At 38.3% G+C, this 17,500-nt stretch overlaps 2 protein-coding genes across 3 annotated transcripts in view; one reads left to right on the top strand and one right to left on the bottom strand.

Moving 5' to 3' along the window:
• LOC137629158 (peroxidase-like) overlaps positions 1-5,448 on the bottom strand; it is a 46,669-nt gene extending 41,221 nt beyond the window's left edge. For both annotated transcript variants that reach the window (XM_068360431.1, XM_068360424.1), the window contains exon 1: positions 5,314-5,448. In XM_068360431.1, the coding sequence (XP_068216532.1) occupies positions 5,314-5,336 (23 nt within the window). In that variant the 5' untranslated portion in view covers positions 5,337-5,448. The remainder of the gene's footprint in view (positions 1-5,313) is intronic.
• Positions 1-17,500, top strand: part of LOC137629173 (DNA-(apurinic or apyrimidinic site) endonuclease 2-like) — a 215,995-nt gene that overhangs the window by 39,347 nt on the left and 159,148 nt on the right. The window lies entirely within an intron of this gene.

Consider the following 17,500-nt stretch of genomic DNA (forward strand, 5'->3'; position numbering starts at 1 on the left):
GAGACATTTTTTGAGCCTCCACGTCCAGGGTAACGTACACCCAAGTGCTCAAGGAAATCCACTTTCACTTACATCTTCATTTCAGGGCATGGAAATAACCAGTTTATTAGGGAAAGTGCCAGAAAACGCCAAGGGAAACCAGTTGGCCTATCTAGTTTTGGTTTCCCGTCAATAACGTGCGTTCTTCTTTCCCGCCCAATGAAGTCATCCACCTCTTCTTTCCGTTATTATTATTATTATTATTATTATTATTATTATTATTATTATTATTATTATTATTACTCATTAACCTTAGTTGGAAAAGCAGAATGCTATAAGCCCGAGGGCTCCAACAGGGAAAATAGCCCAGTGAGGAAAGGAAATAAGGAAACGAGAAGGCAAGTAGGCTAATTAACAATTGATATAAATTATTCTAATAGCAGTCTACTTTGTCTGCATCTCTTCCCACTCTTATGCGAGCCGATGCCTTAAGAGCAAAAGCATCATAAAAAAAATTATTATCATCTCTCTCTCTCTCTCTCTCTCTCTCTCTCTCTCTCTCTCTCTCTCTCTCTCTCTCTGTTAATTCAAACCAATGACGATTTTTAACATTGATTCCTTAAACTTTAGATTATAGATTACATTTTTTGTTAAGCTTTAGAAAAAAAGAAAAAAAAGCTTAACAGATAATGTAATCTATAAACTAAAGTTTAAGGAATAAATCTTAAAAATCGCCATTGGTTTGAGTTAACAGAGAGAGAGAGAGAGAGAGAGAGAGAGAGAGAGAGAGAGAGAGAGAGAGAGAGAGAGAGAGAGAGAGAGATGATAATAGCTTTGGCCAAAGAAATAACCCGATATGCATTGCGTGAGGAATGTCCCAAACCACTACCTTGACACCAAGGCGGTTCCAATTTCATTCCTTTCTGCCGAAGATTTCAACGATGGTGATTTCAGCAATATTATTTTTTTTTCCTTTTGTTTGTTTGTTACGTAACTTGGTGCCATTTGTAACGTTCAAGGGCGGCTGGTATTTTGAAAGAGATTGTGGTACAGAGGATACCTTATTGAAAGCAATGCAATTTTCTTAGTGGGGAAGCGACTGACTCGTTTGGAAAAGGGGTCTAAGTCTAAAGTGTTGGGAAATGTGCTTAAGTCAAGTGCTGGAAAATGGGTGTAAGTTAAAAGTGTTGGAAAATGGGTCTAAATCATGTGCTGGAAAATGAGTCGAAGTCAGAATTGCTGGAAAATAGGTGTAAGACAAAAGTGATGGAAAAGGAGTCTCAAGTTCAAAGTGTTGCAAAATGGGTCTAAGTCAAGTGTTGGAAAATGGCTCTAAGTCAAAATTGTTGGAAAATGAGTCTAAGTCAAAAGTGTCCGAAAATCGGTCTACGTCAAAAGTGTTGGAAAATGGGTCTAAGTCAAAAGTTTTGGAAAATGGGTGTAAGTCTAGTGCTGGAAAATAAGTCCAAGTTGGGATATTGGTTTAAGTCAAAGACATGTTTCTTCCACCGTCCACGGCTACTCAAGATTTTTATCAGTAGAGATACACCCGAGGTCAGAGAAAGGACATTATATAGGAAGTGTGTAGTTTTGTGATAAGAAAATAAGTGTGTAATGGAGTGTAGAATTTGTGAATCGGTTGAAGAGGAGCTGTAGAAACTTGGCACAGTTTGAAATTATTTTCGAGAGATCCTTTAGATGTCCAAGAATGGAAATGGTTGATTCGTATAAATACTTGGGAGCAATGACATTGGATAATGGTAAGATGAGAGCCAACGCTAGACACAAAATCAGTGGAGGATGAAAGATAGAAACACGAGTGCAAAATAATGACAGTAGTCTTGTCTGTAGGTTCCAGGTCGGATTAAATGATTCAAGATAATAATTGAGCCCGTCCTTTTAAAGAAATAAATCATGGATGTTAAATATGAATTGAAAAAACTGCCGAGGTTATTAAAAGGAACTGCTCTCATAGTATATAAGGCGTAAGAATATTGAGAAGGTGAAAAATGAGAAGAAAGGTAGTGGTGAAAAGGTTATAAGATGGACATTAGTGTTTTAAAGGCCACTCATGAATGGCAAAGGGAAGGGACAGTGACATTGCCTTATCAAGCAGGACAATGCCCTAGAGGCTAACCATATTACATATATCAACGCCCAAGCCCCCTCTCCACCCAGGCTAGGACAAAGGACGGCCAGACTTCTAGGTTTATCTACTGATGACTCAGCAGGTAGACCTATAAGCTCCCCCAAATCCCCTATTCTTAGCTCACAGAGATAGTGAGATTGCAGTGACCAAAGGAACTAACGAGTCTGAGCGGGACTCGAACCCCAGTCTGGCAATCATCAAGCAAGGACGCTACCATCAGGCCACCACGACCCTGTTCTTGAGGGAATTAAGAGCAGACGATGATTGGGAAGAAGAGTGTATGACTCATAAAAATAATTGAAAAAAAAGAAGGCCTTAATGCATTGCAAGAAAGAGATAAGAGATTTGGTGTGTATAAGGAGGGACTTTGAGGAGCTGTAAAAGCGTTCTATACATACGACTCTGAAACGAGTAATTTTCTGGAAGTTTGACTGCACGAGGCATTAGTTAGACTAAAGAGGCTGGATCTAGCAATAACTGTGGTGCCATTTTTTCTCTTGAGTCACATATATATATATATATATATATATATATATATATATATATATATATATATATATATATATATATATATATGTATATATGTGTTGTGTGTATATACATATATATCTCTCTCTCTCTCTCTCTCTCTCTCTATATATATATATATATATATATATATATATGAGAGAGAGAGAGAGAGAGAGAGAGAGAGAGAGAGAGAGAGAGAGAGAGAGAGAGAGAGAGAGAGAAGGATACATAGTCCTACCTACTCATAGACGGGCTCTTACACACACACACACACACACACATATATATATATATATATGTATATATATATATATATATATATATATATATATATATATATATATATATATATATATATGTGTGTGTGTGTGTGTGCATACACTACAGAAGTAGGTAAGAGACGACTGTAGGTCAGGCGAAGAGAAGCTAAAGTTACTGAAAGTGTAGTCCATTCAACTGGTTATTTCCAAGGACGTTATCCAAGTCTGGCTCCCACCTTTTTCCTGTCTATCGTAATGTACTTATTTGCAAACTGAGAATAGAGTCATCTTATTACTTATTTCCCCATTTTCTTATTCGTTTGACCTTGTTTATCATAGATAAATCTGATTTTGTAGCTTCGAAAATGACTGTGGTACAGTACTTTTAAACCAGGGTGTAAATTTGCCTAGATTTTCTTTAGGTAAAACTGTAAAAGGCTTTTTATTCCAGAGTTCTGTATAATCTTCATTAACCTCCGATGAAATATATGTTCTATCTATGTGTGGTGATATACGTTCAAGAATACCAAAACTCCCAAAAGCGTCATGAGATCTAATGAAATGTGTTTGTCTTTGACGGGGCAAGTCATTCTGGAGGCCACAGCCAGCCTTCAGCGAATCGGCGGTACTCTAATCATAGCCTGGATGCTACCTCCTTTGTCCCAGGCGGATGCAACCTCTCATATTTTCGCTTCCTCTCACTCACTCCCGCGCTTCTTCTTCTTCTTCTTCTTCTTCTTCTTCTTCTTCTTCTTCTTCTTCTTCTTCTTCTTCTTCTTCTCATGTTTTCGCTTCCTCTCACTCCTGGGCTTCTTCTTCTTCTTCTTAGTCTTCATGAATTGGCAGTTTGTTACAGCCTTGAAACAGGTATTACATCAGCCTCTAAATTATGGAATCACAATCTGTAAACCTCCCTTTCTGAGTGGGGACACCTTAACGTGGTGAAAGGATTTGTGTTGCGCCAGTACTAGTTACGGACATCCATACTAGGTTGGTTTGCTGTGAGTGATCTGATAAAAATCTGCTACCATCACTAATGCGCAGTTGGCCTGCGTAGTAATGAAAATGGCCAAACCCCAGATGTAGATAAGGACATGTCTGAGAGCTATGTCCTACAGTAGACTGGGAACAATTACATTTTGTTGTTTATTAATAATCCTCAGGTAACGCTTGTCAATTAACAGATGTTTTTTCAAGAACATTTAATTTCCATGTGGCAATATGTCAAGGGTAACATCAAAAGAATACAAGATTCCAGTTACTCTCTCTCTCTTGCCCTACAGGACAAAAAAGCCATTTCCGCGCTCTCATAGTATCCACATAGCATCATGTACCTGATCGGTAGCCAACTATAGATGATCGATGGTACGAGTGATTATTATTATTATTATTATTATTATTATTATTATTTGCTAAGCCACAATCCTAGTTTGAAAAGCAGGAAGCTATAAGCCCAAGGGCCCCAATAGGGAAAATAGCCCAGTGAGGAAAGTAAACGAGGAAAAATAAAATATTTTAAGAACAGTAACAACGTTAAAATAAATATTTCCTATATAAACTATAAAACCTTTAACAAAACAAGAGGAAGAGAAATAAGATAGAATAGTGTGCCCGAGTGTACCCTTAAGCAAGAGAACTCTAACCCAAGACAGTGGAAGACCATGGTACAGAAGCTATGGTACTACCCAAGACTAGAGAACAACGGTTTGATTTTGGAGTGTCCTTCTCCTAGAAGAGCTGTTTACCATAGTTAAAGAGTCTCTTCTACCCTTGCCAAGAGGAAAGTGGCCACTGAACAATTATAGTTCAGTAGTGAACCCCTTGTTTGCAGAATTACTGAAACATGTTTTATCTTTATTTCAATTTTTCTTTTTTTATCTTTTAGATTGTTTAGACGGTACAGTTCGTGTCTTCGCTTTGTAAGCCAATAATAACTTTTTGTATTAAGTTAAGAAACTTGTTTTGATATTATTTCACTCTTTCATAACAGCTGCCAAAGTTGGGTCAAGTTGAATCATTATCTAATAAAACAGACCAATATATGTTGGAACAAAATTATTCCTAAGTTATGAGACCTTATTAAAGCGAATTATAGATTTATTGTTGTAAAAAGTTGATAGTATTTTACAAACTAATGAAAAAAAAAAAAAAAAAAAAAAACAGGACCCCTATTTCTACGAATAAAATTTTTGAAGAGCTAACTGCTCTACATAATTTTTTTCAACGTTTTAATAACATCCTCACTCTAAATAGATTATGCAATTGAGAGCAACACATTATCAACCGAACAAGATTCATTCATATACGTGACACAAGAAAAGCCGACAAGAAAATGTCTTTCGTAAACCTCAGTCACTTATTATTATATTATTATAATTAAAATTCCAAAAAAAAAAAAAAAAAACTTGATCCTACCTTAGGAGAAGCGACGTCATCATGCCCAAGTCCTCCCTCCTTTAAGAGAGGCAGTTAATCCTTTATAAATCCTTTCCGTGCTTGCCTGCTGGGGAAGGACGTGTGCTTCGCTGTCCTGACGTAAGTCGAGTGAAGAAGATCTTCCCGGAGTCTCCTGCGACCTGTTCCCTTACCTATCCCTCCTCCTGCTCCTCCTCCTCCTCCCCCCTCTCCCCTCCCCATCCTCCTCCTCCTCCTCCTCCTCAAGGATGCCATGAGTGGTAAAATCTTCCTACTCTTGCTGTGTAAACCCGATTTCCTCTTTGTTTTTTGTTTTTTTTTCTGTTTTTCCCTCCACTTTCATTTCTCTCTGCCTTTGTCCGTATCATGCTTTGCAATGACGAGCAAAGGAAGGAATGTAGATGAAACATACAAACAAATAAAAATATAAAATGTACGAAAGTGAAAGTCCAGCAATAGTTTGCTTTTAAAACGAAATAAAACTCTTGGGTAGACATGTGTGGGCAGAGGTATGTGCGCTAAAGTGAAAGGCCTAACTTTTTCTTATTTTTGATTTCCTTTATTGTAACACTGGAGATGTTATAGATTGCGTTGTTCGTGACAGCCAACGCTCTGTTTAGTTAATGATTGTCTCGAATGATTTGGAAGAATAACAAGATGGCACCAAGAAATGTGGGATAAGATATTTTTTTATACTTTCCTCAAAAGGATTATTATTCTTTATTTACAGATGTTGCATTATTCATTTTAAGACAACACTATTATGTTTTTTTTTACCTTTTCATGTGGGGTAAAGTTTTGAAAAAAAAAATAATTCATTTTGCAAACAGCTGTTTCAGGCAATAAGTGTGGCTCTCATCAGGGTCATCCTTAAAAGTACATCACAATCCTTATAATGTCAGTACACTCAAAATAACGAAAATTAGAAATCTAAAAACAATAAAAGTAAGATTTTGAAAAAAAAAAACACAAAAATTTATGGAAATATTACTGAAAGAATATGGATCTTCCATGAAGCCTTACAATTCCAGTAGGAATACCAAAGCCTTGCATTGGAAAAATACTTTGATTCTAAGGTTCCAGTGTAAGGTTTGGAAGCCTGGAATGGAATTTCCTCTTTATAAAGGGGAGACCCTAGTATGAGGAAACTTGAATAATCATCTCTGCTGTACTCTGATGCTTACTGCTTCAGCAATCGGTAAATACAACATTCATCTTCCTTATGGACAACTTCAGTGTTCCCTATAAGGTTTCATATAAGATCCAGATGTGTCTAGTAATATTTCCCATTTATCGTCTTTAGATTTAATCTATTTCAGTCCCATTAATGCATTGTTATTACATAAGAATTGCAATTTCTTTTATAAGGGTGTCCTGATAATAGCCAATATTTGTTGGCTGTAATAGCTGTTGGCGAAGGTTAAATAAATTATGTAATACTGTAATATTTTGCTATCAAACCTCTAGCCGTGAAGACAAGATACAGAAAACTGAAAAAAGTGTTGTCTTAAAACAATTGATATAACAAGTTCTTCACCATTTATTGTAATGTGTATATATATATATATATATATATATATATATATATATATATATATATATATACATACTTATATATATATATATATATATATATATATATATATATATATACATACTTATATATATATATATATATATATATATATATATATATATATATATATATATATATATTTGTGTTTATATGTGCATATATGTATGAGTGTATTCTAGCAAAAAATGAGAGAGAGAGAGAGAGAGAGAGAGAGAGAGAGAGAGAGAGAGAGAGAGAGAGAGAGAGAGAGAGAGAGAGAGAGAGAGACTATAAGGTGAAGCAAGGGCGTCACCTGAGATTGAAGGATTAGGAACTCATGTTGATAAAAATAGTTAATAACAAGGCCGAAGAACATTGGAATTTCATAAGAATGTGGAAAGATTATTGTAATATGAATGAATTAAGCGAATAGTTGACGTCCTTGATTACCTGATTAGAAAAAGTAAAGAATTTTTAATTCTATTTTCCATTTATGAAAATATTTCACTTTTTAAACAGAAATGGCATTCCTATTAAAGTCTTCGTATCAATAAAAGGGTAAAAAAAAGCATTCTTATCGAGGTGTCCGTATTAATAAACGGGTCAAATAGGGTTGCTGTGGCCTGATTGGTAACGACACTGCCTGGTGTTTGCCAGACGGGGGTTCGTGTCCCGCTGAGACTCGTTAGTGCCTTTAGTGTCTGCAGCCTCACCATCCTTGTGAGCTAAGGATAGCGGGTATGGGGGGAGCCTATGAGTCTATCTGGTGAGCCATCAGTAGCCATTGCCTGGCCCTCCTTGGTCCTAGCTTGGGTGGAGAGGGAGCTTGGGCACTGATCATATGCATCTATGGTCAGTCTCTAGGGCATTGTCCAGCTTGATAGGGCAATGTCACTGTCCCTTGCCTCTGCCATTCATGAGCGGCCTTTAAACCTTTATTGTTCAAGTGTTTCTATTAATAAAAGGGTCAAATATTAATAAAATGAGTCACATGAGATATGAATGGAAATGTTTTCTAACTAGTTATAGACATGATATGAATTATGTTGTCTTTTATACATTGGATTTCTTGCAAAATATTTTATATGTATATTTTCATTTAACATTTCCCATTTGATTTATATGTTTCCTTAATAAACCTTACTTACTCCGTAAAGTGACTCCTTACCTAGATTAAAAGTTAGATATCTCTTACAATTGCTTCTGAATGTTTTCTCATGTTATTTATTTCCTTATTTTCTTTCCTTACTGGGCTATTTTTTCCTATTGGAGCCTTTGGGCTTATAGCATCTTGGTTTTCCAAATAGGGTTGTATATTGGCTAATGATGATAATAATATTAATAATAATAATAATAATAATGATGATGATGATGAGGATGATAATAATAATAATAATAATAATAATAATAATAATAATAATGGTAATGATAATGATGATGATGATGATGATAAAGCTATTATGGTTTGAGCAGGGCAAGATAATAAAGTGAGTAAACTTGCATTACTCGCAGAAACTTTTTATAGCTTTTTGTCTTTGCTATTTCTAACATTTATGACTCGGCTTTTCATCATTAAAGGATTTCAACTTTCTCATCAAAGTGGTCTATGTACATTGCAGTCGGCTATCCTACATCCATCTAATTACTGTACATAGTGATGTAGTGATGCTTTTTTTATTTATATCAATGATTCCCATTGTTCTCTAGTCTTGGGTAGTGTCATAGCCACTGTCTTGGCTTAGAGTTCTCTTGCTTGAGAGTAAACTCGGGCACACTATTCTATCTTATTCCTCTTCCTCTTCTTTTTTTATAGTTTATATGGGAGATATTTATTTTAATGCTGTTGCTGTTCTTAAAATAGTGTGTTTTTCCTAGTATCCTTTCCTCACTGGGCAATTTTCCCTGTTGGAAGCCCTGGGCTTATAGCATCTTTCTCTTCCAACTTGTTGTAGCTTAGCAAGTAATAATAATAATAATAATAATAATGATAATAATAATAATAATAGTAATAATGTCCTCTTTCTTTCGTTGACAAATTTTCTGATATTTCCCTGATCTCTTCAGTAAAACAATGATTGCTCGACAAAGATTCCAGTCATTCACAGGTTGAAAGCATCCTTGAGAGCTCTAATGCTTCAATTACCAGTTTGCTTTTACTCTCACACTCTCATACTTCTTCCTGCACAAGCATGTCTTAGAGATTTGATACCTTCTCCATTCCAGTCACTTTCAGTATGTGGAATTCTCTTTATCTCACTGTTTTTCCCGTCGAGATATTATCACTAAAGAGTTATGGGGTCCTTTGACTGGCCAAATAGTACTACATTGCATACGTCCCTCTGGTTACGGCTCAGATTTGATACCTTCTCCATTCCAGTCACTTTCAGTACGTGGAATTCTCTATATCTCACTGTATATCCCGTCGAGATATTATCACTAAAGAGTTATAGGGTCCTTTGACTGGCCAAATAGTACTACATTGCATACCTTTCTGGTTACGTCACATTTTTACTTTGCCAACAGGCCCAACACGGACACCGAATAGTCTGGACTATTTTTTTCCACATTCTCCTCTATCCTCATACACCTGGCAATACTGAGGTTACCAAACAATTCGTCTTAACTCAAGGGGAGTTGGGGGGGTTGTTAACTACAGCAGTGTAATAGTTCAGTGGCTACTATACTCTTGGTATGGATAGAAGAGACTCTAGTTGTGATAAGCAGCTGTTCTATTAGAAGGACACTCCAAAACCAAACCATTGTTCTCTAGTCTTGGGTAGTGCCATAGCCTCTGTACCATGGTCTTTCACTGTCTTGGGTTAGAGTTCTCTTGCTTGAAGGTACACTCGGGCACACTATTCTATCTATTTTCTTTTCCTCTTTTTTTGTTAAAGTTTTTATAGTTTATAAAGGAAATATTTATTTTAATGTCACTGTTCTTAAAATATTTTATATTTCCTTATTTCCTTTCTTCACTTGGGGCCTCTAGGCTTATTGCATCCTGCTTTTCCAGTTAGGGTTGTAGCTTAGCAAGTTATAATAATAATAATAATAATAATAATAATACGAAAGTAAAAATGTTACCAATAATCATAGGATCATACCTAAGTCATTGAAAAGCAATCTTGAAAAGTTAGGAGCCGATATAGCCCTAGGAATTGTATAAAAGAGCGTGCAATATGAAACAGTACTTATAGTGAGGAATGTGATGGATTCCTAATAAGGAAGTTGGATATAATAATAATAATAATAATAATAATAATAATAATAATAATAATAATAATAATAATTCCAGACTATTGTCCATATAGTAATACCGATCTCACTAAAATGATATATAGTCTTATTTTTAAATGTAATTTCAGGCGATTTGATTTCCAAATTTTACTTAGAGTAGCCATTATCTGCTTTGCTTTTTTTTAATCCTTCACTAAACTTTAATTCTAAAGACCCTGTATTGGAGATCATAGTCCCTAAATACTTAAAAGGATTCTACCTCATTAATCCTTTCGCCTTCCAATGATATCCTATCTTCCATTGCATACTCCGATCTCATCATCTCTGTCTTTCTTCTATTTATCTTCAGACCAACCTGGTATATTTCACACACAAACACACACACACACACACACACACACACACACACACATATATATATATATATATATATATATATATATATATATATATATAGTCTATGTATGTACATACATATACACATATATTTATACATTATCATATATATCAGGGGGGCCCTGGCTAGATTTTGCTAGTCGTCTCTATCTTGAACTTTTAATTCAATACTTCTCCAATCGTCATCTCCTTCTTTACGCTCCATAGTCCAGTTGAATGTTTGAAAATTATATCATTATTATTATTATTATTAATATTATTATCATTATTATTATTATTATTATTATTATTATTACTTGCTACGCTACAACCGTAGTTGGAAAAAGCAGGATGCTATAACCTCAATGGCCCAAACAGGGAAAATACCCCAGTGAGGAAAGGAAACAAGGAAATTAAAACATTTAAGAACATTAATCAAAATTTTCATGTATTCTAGTATTCTGAATTCTCACATCAATATGAAGGAAAAAATTCCAGTACTCAAAATGTTCATATCTATGAACAAAAAAAGTCTGGCAGTTAAAATTTTCACAAGAATTTGCAATATACTACGAAGAGTCCCTGCTATTTCCAAAGATTTCAAAGGTCAAATCTATCATGCAATTCTCCTTTAAGCAAGGCTACCTTACAGTTAGTTCCTGTATTTCTTTACTCAAGGCAACCGGGTACAGTTTAGTTCATGCCTTCTGGAAGCACAGATATATGCTTGCATCAACAGAGGTGCCATTCTCTCTACTGTTTTCTATTGGAAATGTTTCTATAAAATCTATAATAGTTTATCTCTCGATTCTGTTTTCCATTGATTTTTTTCCAATGAGATTCTTAGGATAATTATATATATATATATATATATATATATATATATGTATATATATTTATATATATATATATATATATATATATATATATATATATATATATATATGTATATATATATATATATATATATATATATATATATATATATATATATATACAACTTAGCAAAATTTTAGGCAAAAATATCTGGAATTTTATGGGAAAATATCTGGAATTTTACACGAAAATATCTGGAATTAGAGACGAAAATATCTGGAATTCGAGAAGAAAATATCTGGAATGTTAGACGAAAATGTATGAAATTTTAGACGAAGGTATTTTGAAATTTTAGACAAAAATATGTAGAATTTTAGATGAAAAATAACTGGAATTTTAGACGAAAGTATCTGGAATTTTCGAGGAAAATATCTGAAATTTTAGACGATTATGTCTGGAATTTTAGACGAAAATATCTGGAATTTTAGACGATCATATCTGGAATTTCAGACGAAAAAATCTGGAATTTTACACGAAAATATCTGGAATTTTAGACGAAAATATCTGAAATCAATTTATCATAGCCGAGGTGTTCAGGCAGTGAAGGTCAAAGTTTTGATAAATTACCATCAATTTCAATTAACACCGTTAGACGACCTTTGTACAGTTGGCTTCATTAATTCCGGTACACTTTACAGGGAGCTAAGGAGACGTCAGTGTACAGGAATTAATGAAGCCAACTTGTACTATGAAAGTAACTGTCGGGAGTTTCAGAAGAGAAACTCGCTTAATCACTGTTCTGTATAGTACAGTCTCCATATGGTTGTTTATTATTGATTATTAATGATTAATTATTGAATATCATTAATTAATTATTCACTTCCCTATTCACTATTCACTATTTACTAGTTACTATTTACTAGCCAGTTACTAGTTACTAGTTACTTGTTAATTGTTAATTCATGATAATGATAATGATAATAACAAAATCAATAATTAGTTACTAGATAGTTACTAGTTACTAGTTAGTTGATAATATAACAGCAACGTTAATCTTCTTAAACCCGATGATGCATTAATTAATTAAATTTCAAATAGTGAAACTTTTTTTTGATGCAGAACACATACACTTATGTGTGTGTAACTACACACATGCACACAGATACACAGGTACACACGTATATATTGTGACGGGCCGAGAGAGGAGTTGTGAACTCAAAGGCAGATTGGAAACGACTGAGTTATTTATTAAGGAACACTCTTCTTTATATACAAAACCTCAAGGCAACAGGACATGACCTGTTCGAGAGACAGACAATGTTACAGAGCAAAACGGAGACATGATCATTCAGGTTCTTTTTAGTGCGAGGGAAGAGCGCAGATACAAGCATAATATATACAAAATAATTATGTACAATTGTGTGACACACGGTTGGTACATGGCTCCCCCCCTAAAAATGACATACTCTACATGTTAAATAGGGCGCCCTGATCTAGAGAGGCGAACTGTAGGCAGAAGATAAGCAGGTTTTAGACGATCAATGGAGACCCAGTCTTCTTTGCCCCGAATGTTTAGGAGGAATGCTTTCGGACTGCGTCGGATCACAAGGAAAGGGCCCGTGTAAGGGGGCGTTAGTGGTGGCTTGCTGGTGTCGTTGCGCAGGAAGACGTGCGTTGCAGAGTGCAAGTCCGTTGGTATGTGATGCTTCGCTGCGGGCTTGTAAGTCTGGCGGCACGGAGTAAATTTTCCCACGACGTGACGTATGCGCTGGAGATTGTCGGAGGAGGTTGTAGAAGGAAAAAATTCGGCAGGGACGACCAACGGGTCGCCATACGCCATTTCGGCTGCCGAGACGTCGAGGGCGTCTTTAGGAGTGGTCCTTAGTCCAAGGAGGACCCAGGGAAGCTGAGTAAACCAGTTGCAATCCTTGCAGCGGGACATCAAAGCTGCTTTGATGGTGCGATAAAAACATTCAACCATTCCATTGGCAGCGGGGTTGTAGGCCATTGTCTGATGTAGGGTGATGCCCAGGAGATTCGCTAATGACGTCCATAATTGAGAGGTGAAAGTTGTTCCCCTGTCAGAAGTAATATGCTCAGGGATACCGAATCTTGAAATCCATCCAGAGAGTAAGGCAGATGTACATGAGGCGGACGTTGCAGTTTCCATGGGAATGGCTTCAGGCCAACGAGTGGAGCGGTCGATGACGGTAAACAGGTAACGATGTCCTTGTGATGTGGGTAGGGGGCCTACAACGTCGACGTGAATGTGTGCGAAACGACGCTGAGGTTGAGGAAAGGTGCCCACTCCTGAATCCGTGTGTCGATGTACTTTGGAAGTTTGGCAAGAAGTACACGCACGGACCCAATCCTTAGCATCCTTAGAAATGCCGTGCCAAATGAACTTTTCCTTCAGCAGCTGTGTAGTAGAACGGCACGAGGGATGTGAAAGGCCGTGGATGAAATCAAACACCTGTCGGCGCATGGGAGCAGGAATCCAAGGTCGCGGTCTACCAGTACTGACGTCACAGAGGAGGGTGGTGTTGGAGTCTTCGAGGGGAAAATCCTCCCAACGGAGGGACGTGCAGGATGTCCTACAAGCTTGATACTCTGGATCCTGTCGTTGGGCTTCAGCCAGGGCGTTGTAATCTAATCCCAGTTGAACGGCAGCCAACGTGTTTCTTGACAGGGCATCGGCAACGGGATTCATTTTCCTAGGGACGTATTGGAGGGTGCAATTGTATTCAGCCACGGCGGAGAGATGTCGGCGTTGACGGGCGGACCAGGCGTCAGACTGTCGAGTGAAGGCGTGCACCAGAGGCATGTGGTCTGTACGAATGACGAAGGGCGTACCTTCTAAGAAATGGCGAAAGTGACGGACAGCCAAGTGCACCGCCAGCAATTCTCGATCGAAGGTAGAATAACCCGATTCTGCCTTGGACAGTTTTCTGCTGAAGAAGGCCAATGGGCGGGGCGAGCCTTTGACCACCTGCTCGAGTACTGCACCAATAGCGACGTCGCTGGCATCGGTGGAGAGAAGGAGAGGGGCGTGTGGGATAGGAAAAGTGAGAGCCGCAGCAGTTGATAGGGCCTTCTTTGCATTGCAGAAGGCTGCTTCTTGAAGGGGAACCCACTTCAGGTTCTTTGGCTCGCTCTTGAGGGAGGCGTAGAGGGGAGCAAGAGTGGCAGCAATGGCTGGCAGAAAACGGTGATAATAGTTGATCATGCCCAAGAATTCCTGCAGAGCTTTGACGGTCGAGGGCGTGGGGAAATTCTGAATGGCTGCTACCTTCTCAGGGAGGGGATGGACTCCTTCAGGAGTGATACGGTGCCCTAAGAACGACACTTTGTTGGCGCCAAAGGTACACTTGTCGTACCGGACTACAAGGCCGTTTTGTTGCAGGCGGTCGAGCACGATGCGCAGGTGACGGAGGTGTTCCTCTTTTGAGGAGGAGAACACAAGTATGTCGTCCACATAACATACACAGAAAGGGAGGTCCCCTAGGATGCCATCCATGAGACGTTGAAACGTTGCCCCAGCATTACGAAGGCCAAAACAGGAGTAATTGAAGGTGTATGTGCCAAACGGAGTGGTGATGGCGGTCTTGGGGATGTCTTCTGGGTTCATAGGCACCTGATAATACCCCTTCAGGAGGTCGAGCATAGAGAAAACCTTCGCTTTGTGCAGGTAGGAGGTTACATCGGCAATGTTTGGGAGGGGGTAGTGATCCGGTTCTGTTTGCATGTTCAGGCGCCTGTAATCCCCACACGGACGGAGGGAGCCGTCTTTCTTCAGAACGATGTGTAAGGGTGACGACCATGGGCTGGAGGCCTTTTGGCAAAGGCCCATTTTCTCCATTTCGGCGAACGTCTGTTTGGCGGCTGCCAATCGTTCCGGTGCCAGACGTCTGAATTTTGCGAAGACTGGGGGTCCCGTCGTCTTGATATGGTGATAAACACCGTGCTTGGCAGGAACCGTGGGCGTTTGGCGAAGTTCTGGACGGAAAACTTCCGGGTACAACATGAGGAGGAGGGCGTAGGCATCCGTGGGTGCGCTGATGTGGAGAGCGAGGTTAGAGGGGGCGGGTTGAAGAGGTGTCGACAAGTACGAGTCTGCGTTGACCAATCGTCGGTGGGCGACATCGACCAGAATGTGGAAATGAGAGAGGAAATCCGCACCGAGGATTGGCATTGTGACGTCAGCAACGAGAAACTTCAAATTGAATTTACCGTTTCCGAACGATAATGTGAGGTTCTCGTAACCGTAGGTGGGTATCGCAGATCCGTTGGCAGCTACCAAGCGGACGTCGGCAGATGTAGACAGACTACGTCGTGCCTTGAAGAGTTTCCTTGGCAAAAGAGAACGACAAGCACCCGTGTCTACCAAAAATCGCACGCCCGTTCCTGCATCCTGTAAAAAGAAAAGATTAGAAACATGGGAGGCCACCGCCACAAGCGATGGCCTACTTACACGTTTTTTGGCCACTAACAATCTTTGGCACATTTCTTCGCGGTTGCCCCGAATCTGAAGTGGTAGTAGCAAAACTGCGGCGGATGGGAGGTAGTAAGTGGCTGTAGAAGTCGTTCGTTGGGGCGCGAGCGATTGGTGGGTGGTGGGCGGCTTTGTCGCCGCTTCGGCACGTCACGGGGTAGGCGTGTATGTCCTACGGCATTCATGTCAGCTTCGGTTGACGTTGAATAGGTATCCTCGTCGTCATGGGTGGAGGCGTTGATGGAGGTCTTGAAGTGGCTGTCCATAAGGGCGTCGGCTTTGGTCATCAAGTCCTTTATGGGTAAACTATCGACATCGGGTATGGCAGCGCGCACAGGTTCAGGTAAACGGCGTATCCAAAGGGCACGGAGTAGGTTCACCTCACGAGGAGAGCCGTCTGCGGCAGGTTGAAGGCGAGCGATACTGGTCATTTCCCTGAGGGCAAGCGAAGCCCTTTGGTCCCCCAACGGTTGTTGCGAGAGCTGAAAAAGCTTTGCTATACGGGAGGCTGGCGACGGCGAGTACTGCTGCAGAAGGTATGATTTGAGGACGTCATACGCTATTGGGGTGTCTCCTTGTTCACAAAGCCAGTCGGATATTTCTGGGAAGGTGTCCTCGGGTATCGCCGCGAGAGCATAATCCGCTTTGGTGGTTGAGCGAGTCACGCCCCTGATACGAAAGTGGACTTCAGCGCGTTGAAACCAAGCAAACGCTTCTCCGCTAGCGAACGGTGAAAGTTTCAATGGAGCGGCCGCAGTGCCAACTGCTGGGGTAGAGTCCGCCTCCGTCATAGTACCAACGATGGAGGGGCGAGGGAGGTGGGGGTGGAAAGCAGTGGGAGCGAGTCGACTTCCGGGGTCACCAATGTGACGGGCCGAGAGAGGAGTTGTGAACTCAAAGGCAGATTGGAAACGACTGAGTTATTTATTAAGGAACACTCTTCTTTATATACAAAACCTCAAGGCAACAGGACATGATCTGTTCGAGAGACAGACAATGTTACAGAGCAAAACGGAGACATGATCATTCAGGTTCTTTTTAGTGCGAGGGAAGAGCGCAGATACAAGCATAATATATACAAAATAATTATGTACAATTGTGTGACACACGGTTGGTACAATGTCATATATATAGAGGAAAACTGCATATACGTTTCTCCATTGAATATTTGGTGTCGATACGTGTTTCGAGTCACTTTTTTTCCTTCTTCCCCCTCCCTCCCCGGCTCTTCATCAGGGCTACGATAGTTGAGCGATTACACTTTGATATAAACACATGTACTTACAAACAATGTGTGTGTAAATATATATGTATATATAATATATCTATATATGAATATATATATATATATATATATATATATATATATATATATATATATATATAATGTATGTATATATATGTATATATATAAATATATATATGTATGTATGTATGTATATATATATGTATGTTTATATATATATATGTATATATAAATATATGAATATGTATATATATATATGTATATATAAATATATAAACATGTATATATTTATATATATATGTATGTATATACATATATATTTATATATACATAAATATATATATATATATATATATATATATATATATATATATATATATATATATATATATATATATATATGCATATATATATATATATATATATTTATATATATGTATACATATAAACATATATATATATATGT

The sequence above is a fragment of the Palaemon carinicauda genome, chromosome 2 (assembly GCF_036898095.1).
Source record: "Palaemon carinicauda isolate YSFRI2023 chromosome 2, ASM3689809v2, whole genome shotgun sequence".
In the NCBI taxonomy this organism is placed as follows: domain Eukaryota; kingdom Metazoa; phylum Arthropoda; class Malacostraca; order Decapoda; family Palaemonidae; genus Palaemon; species Palaemon carinicauda.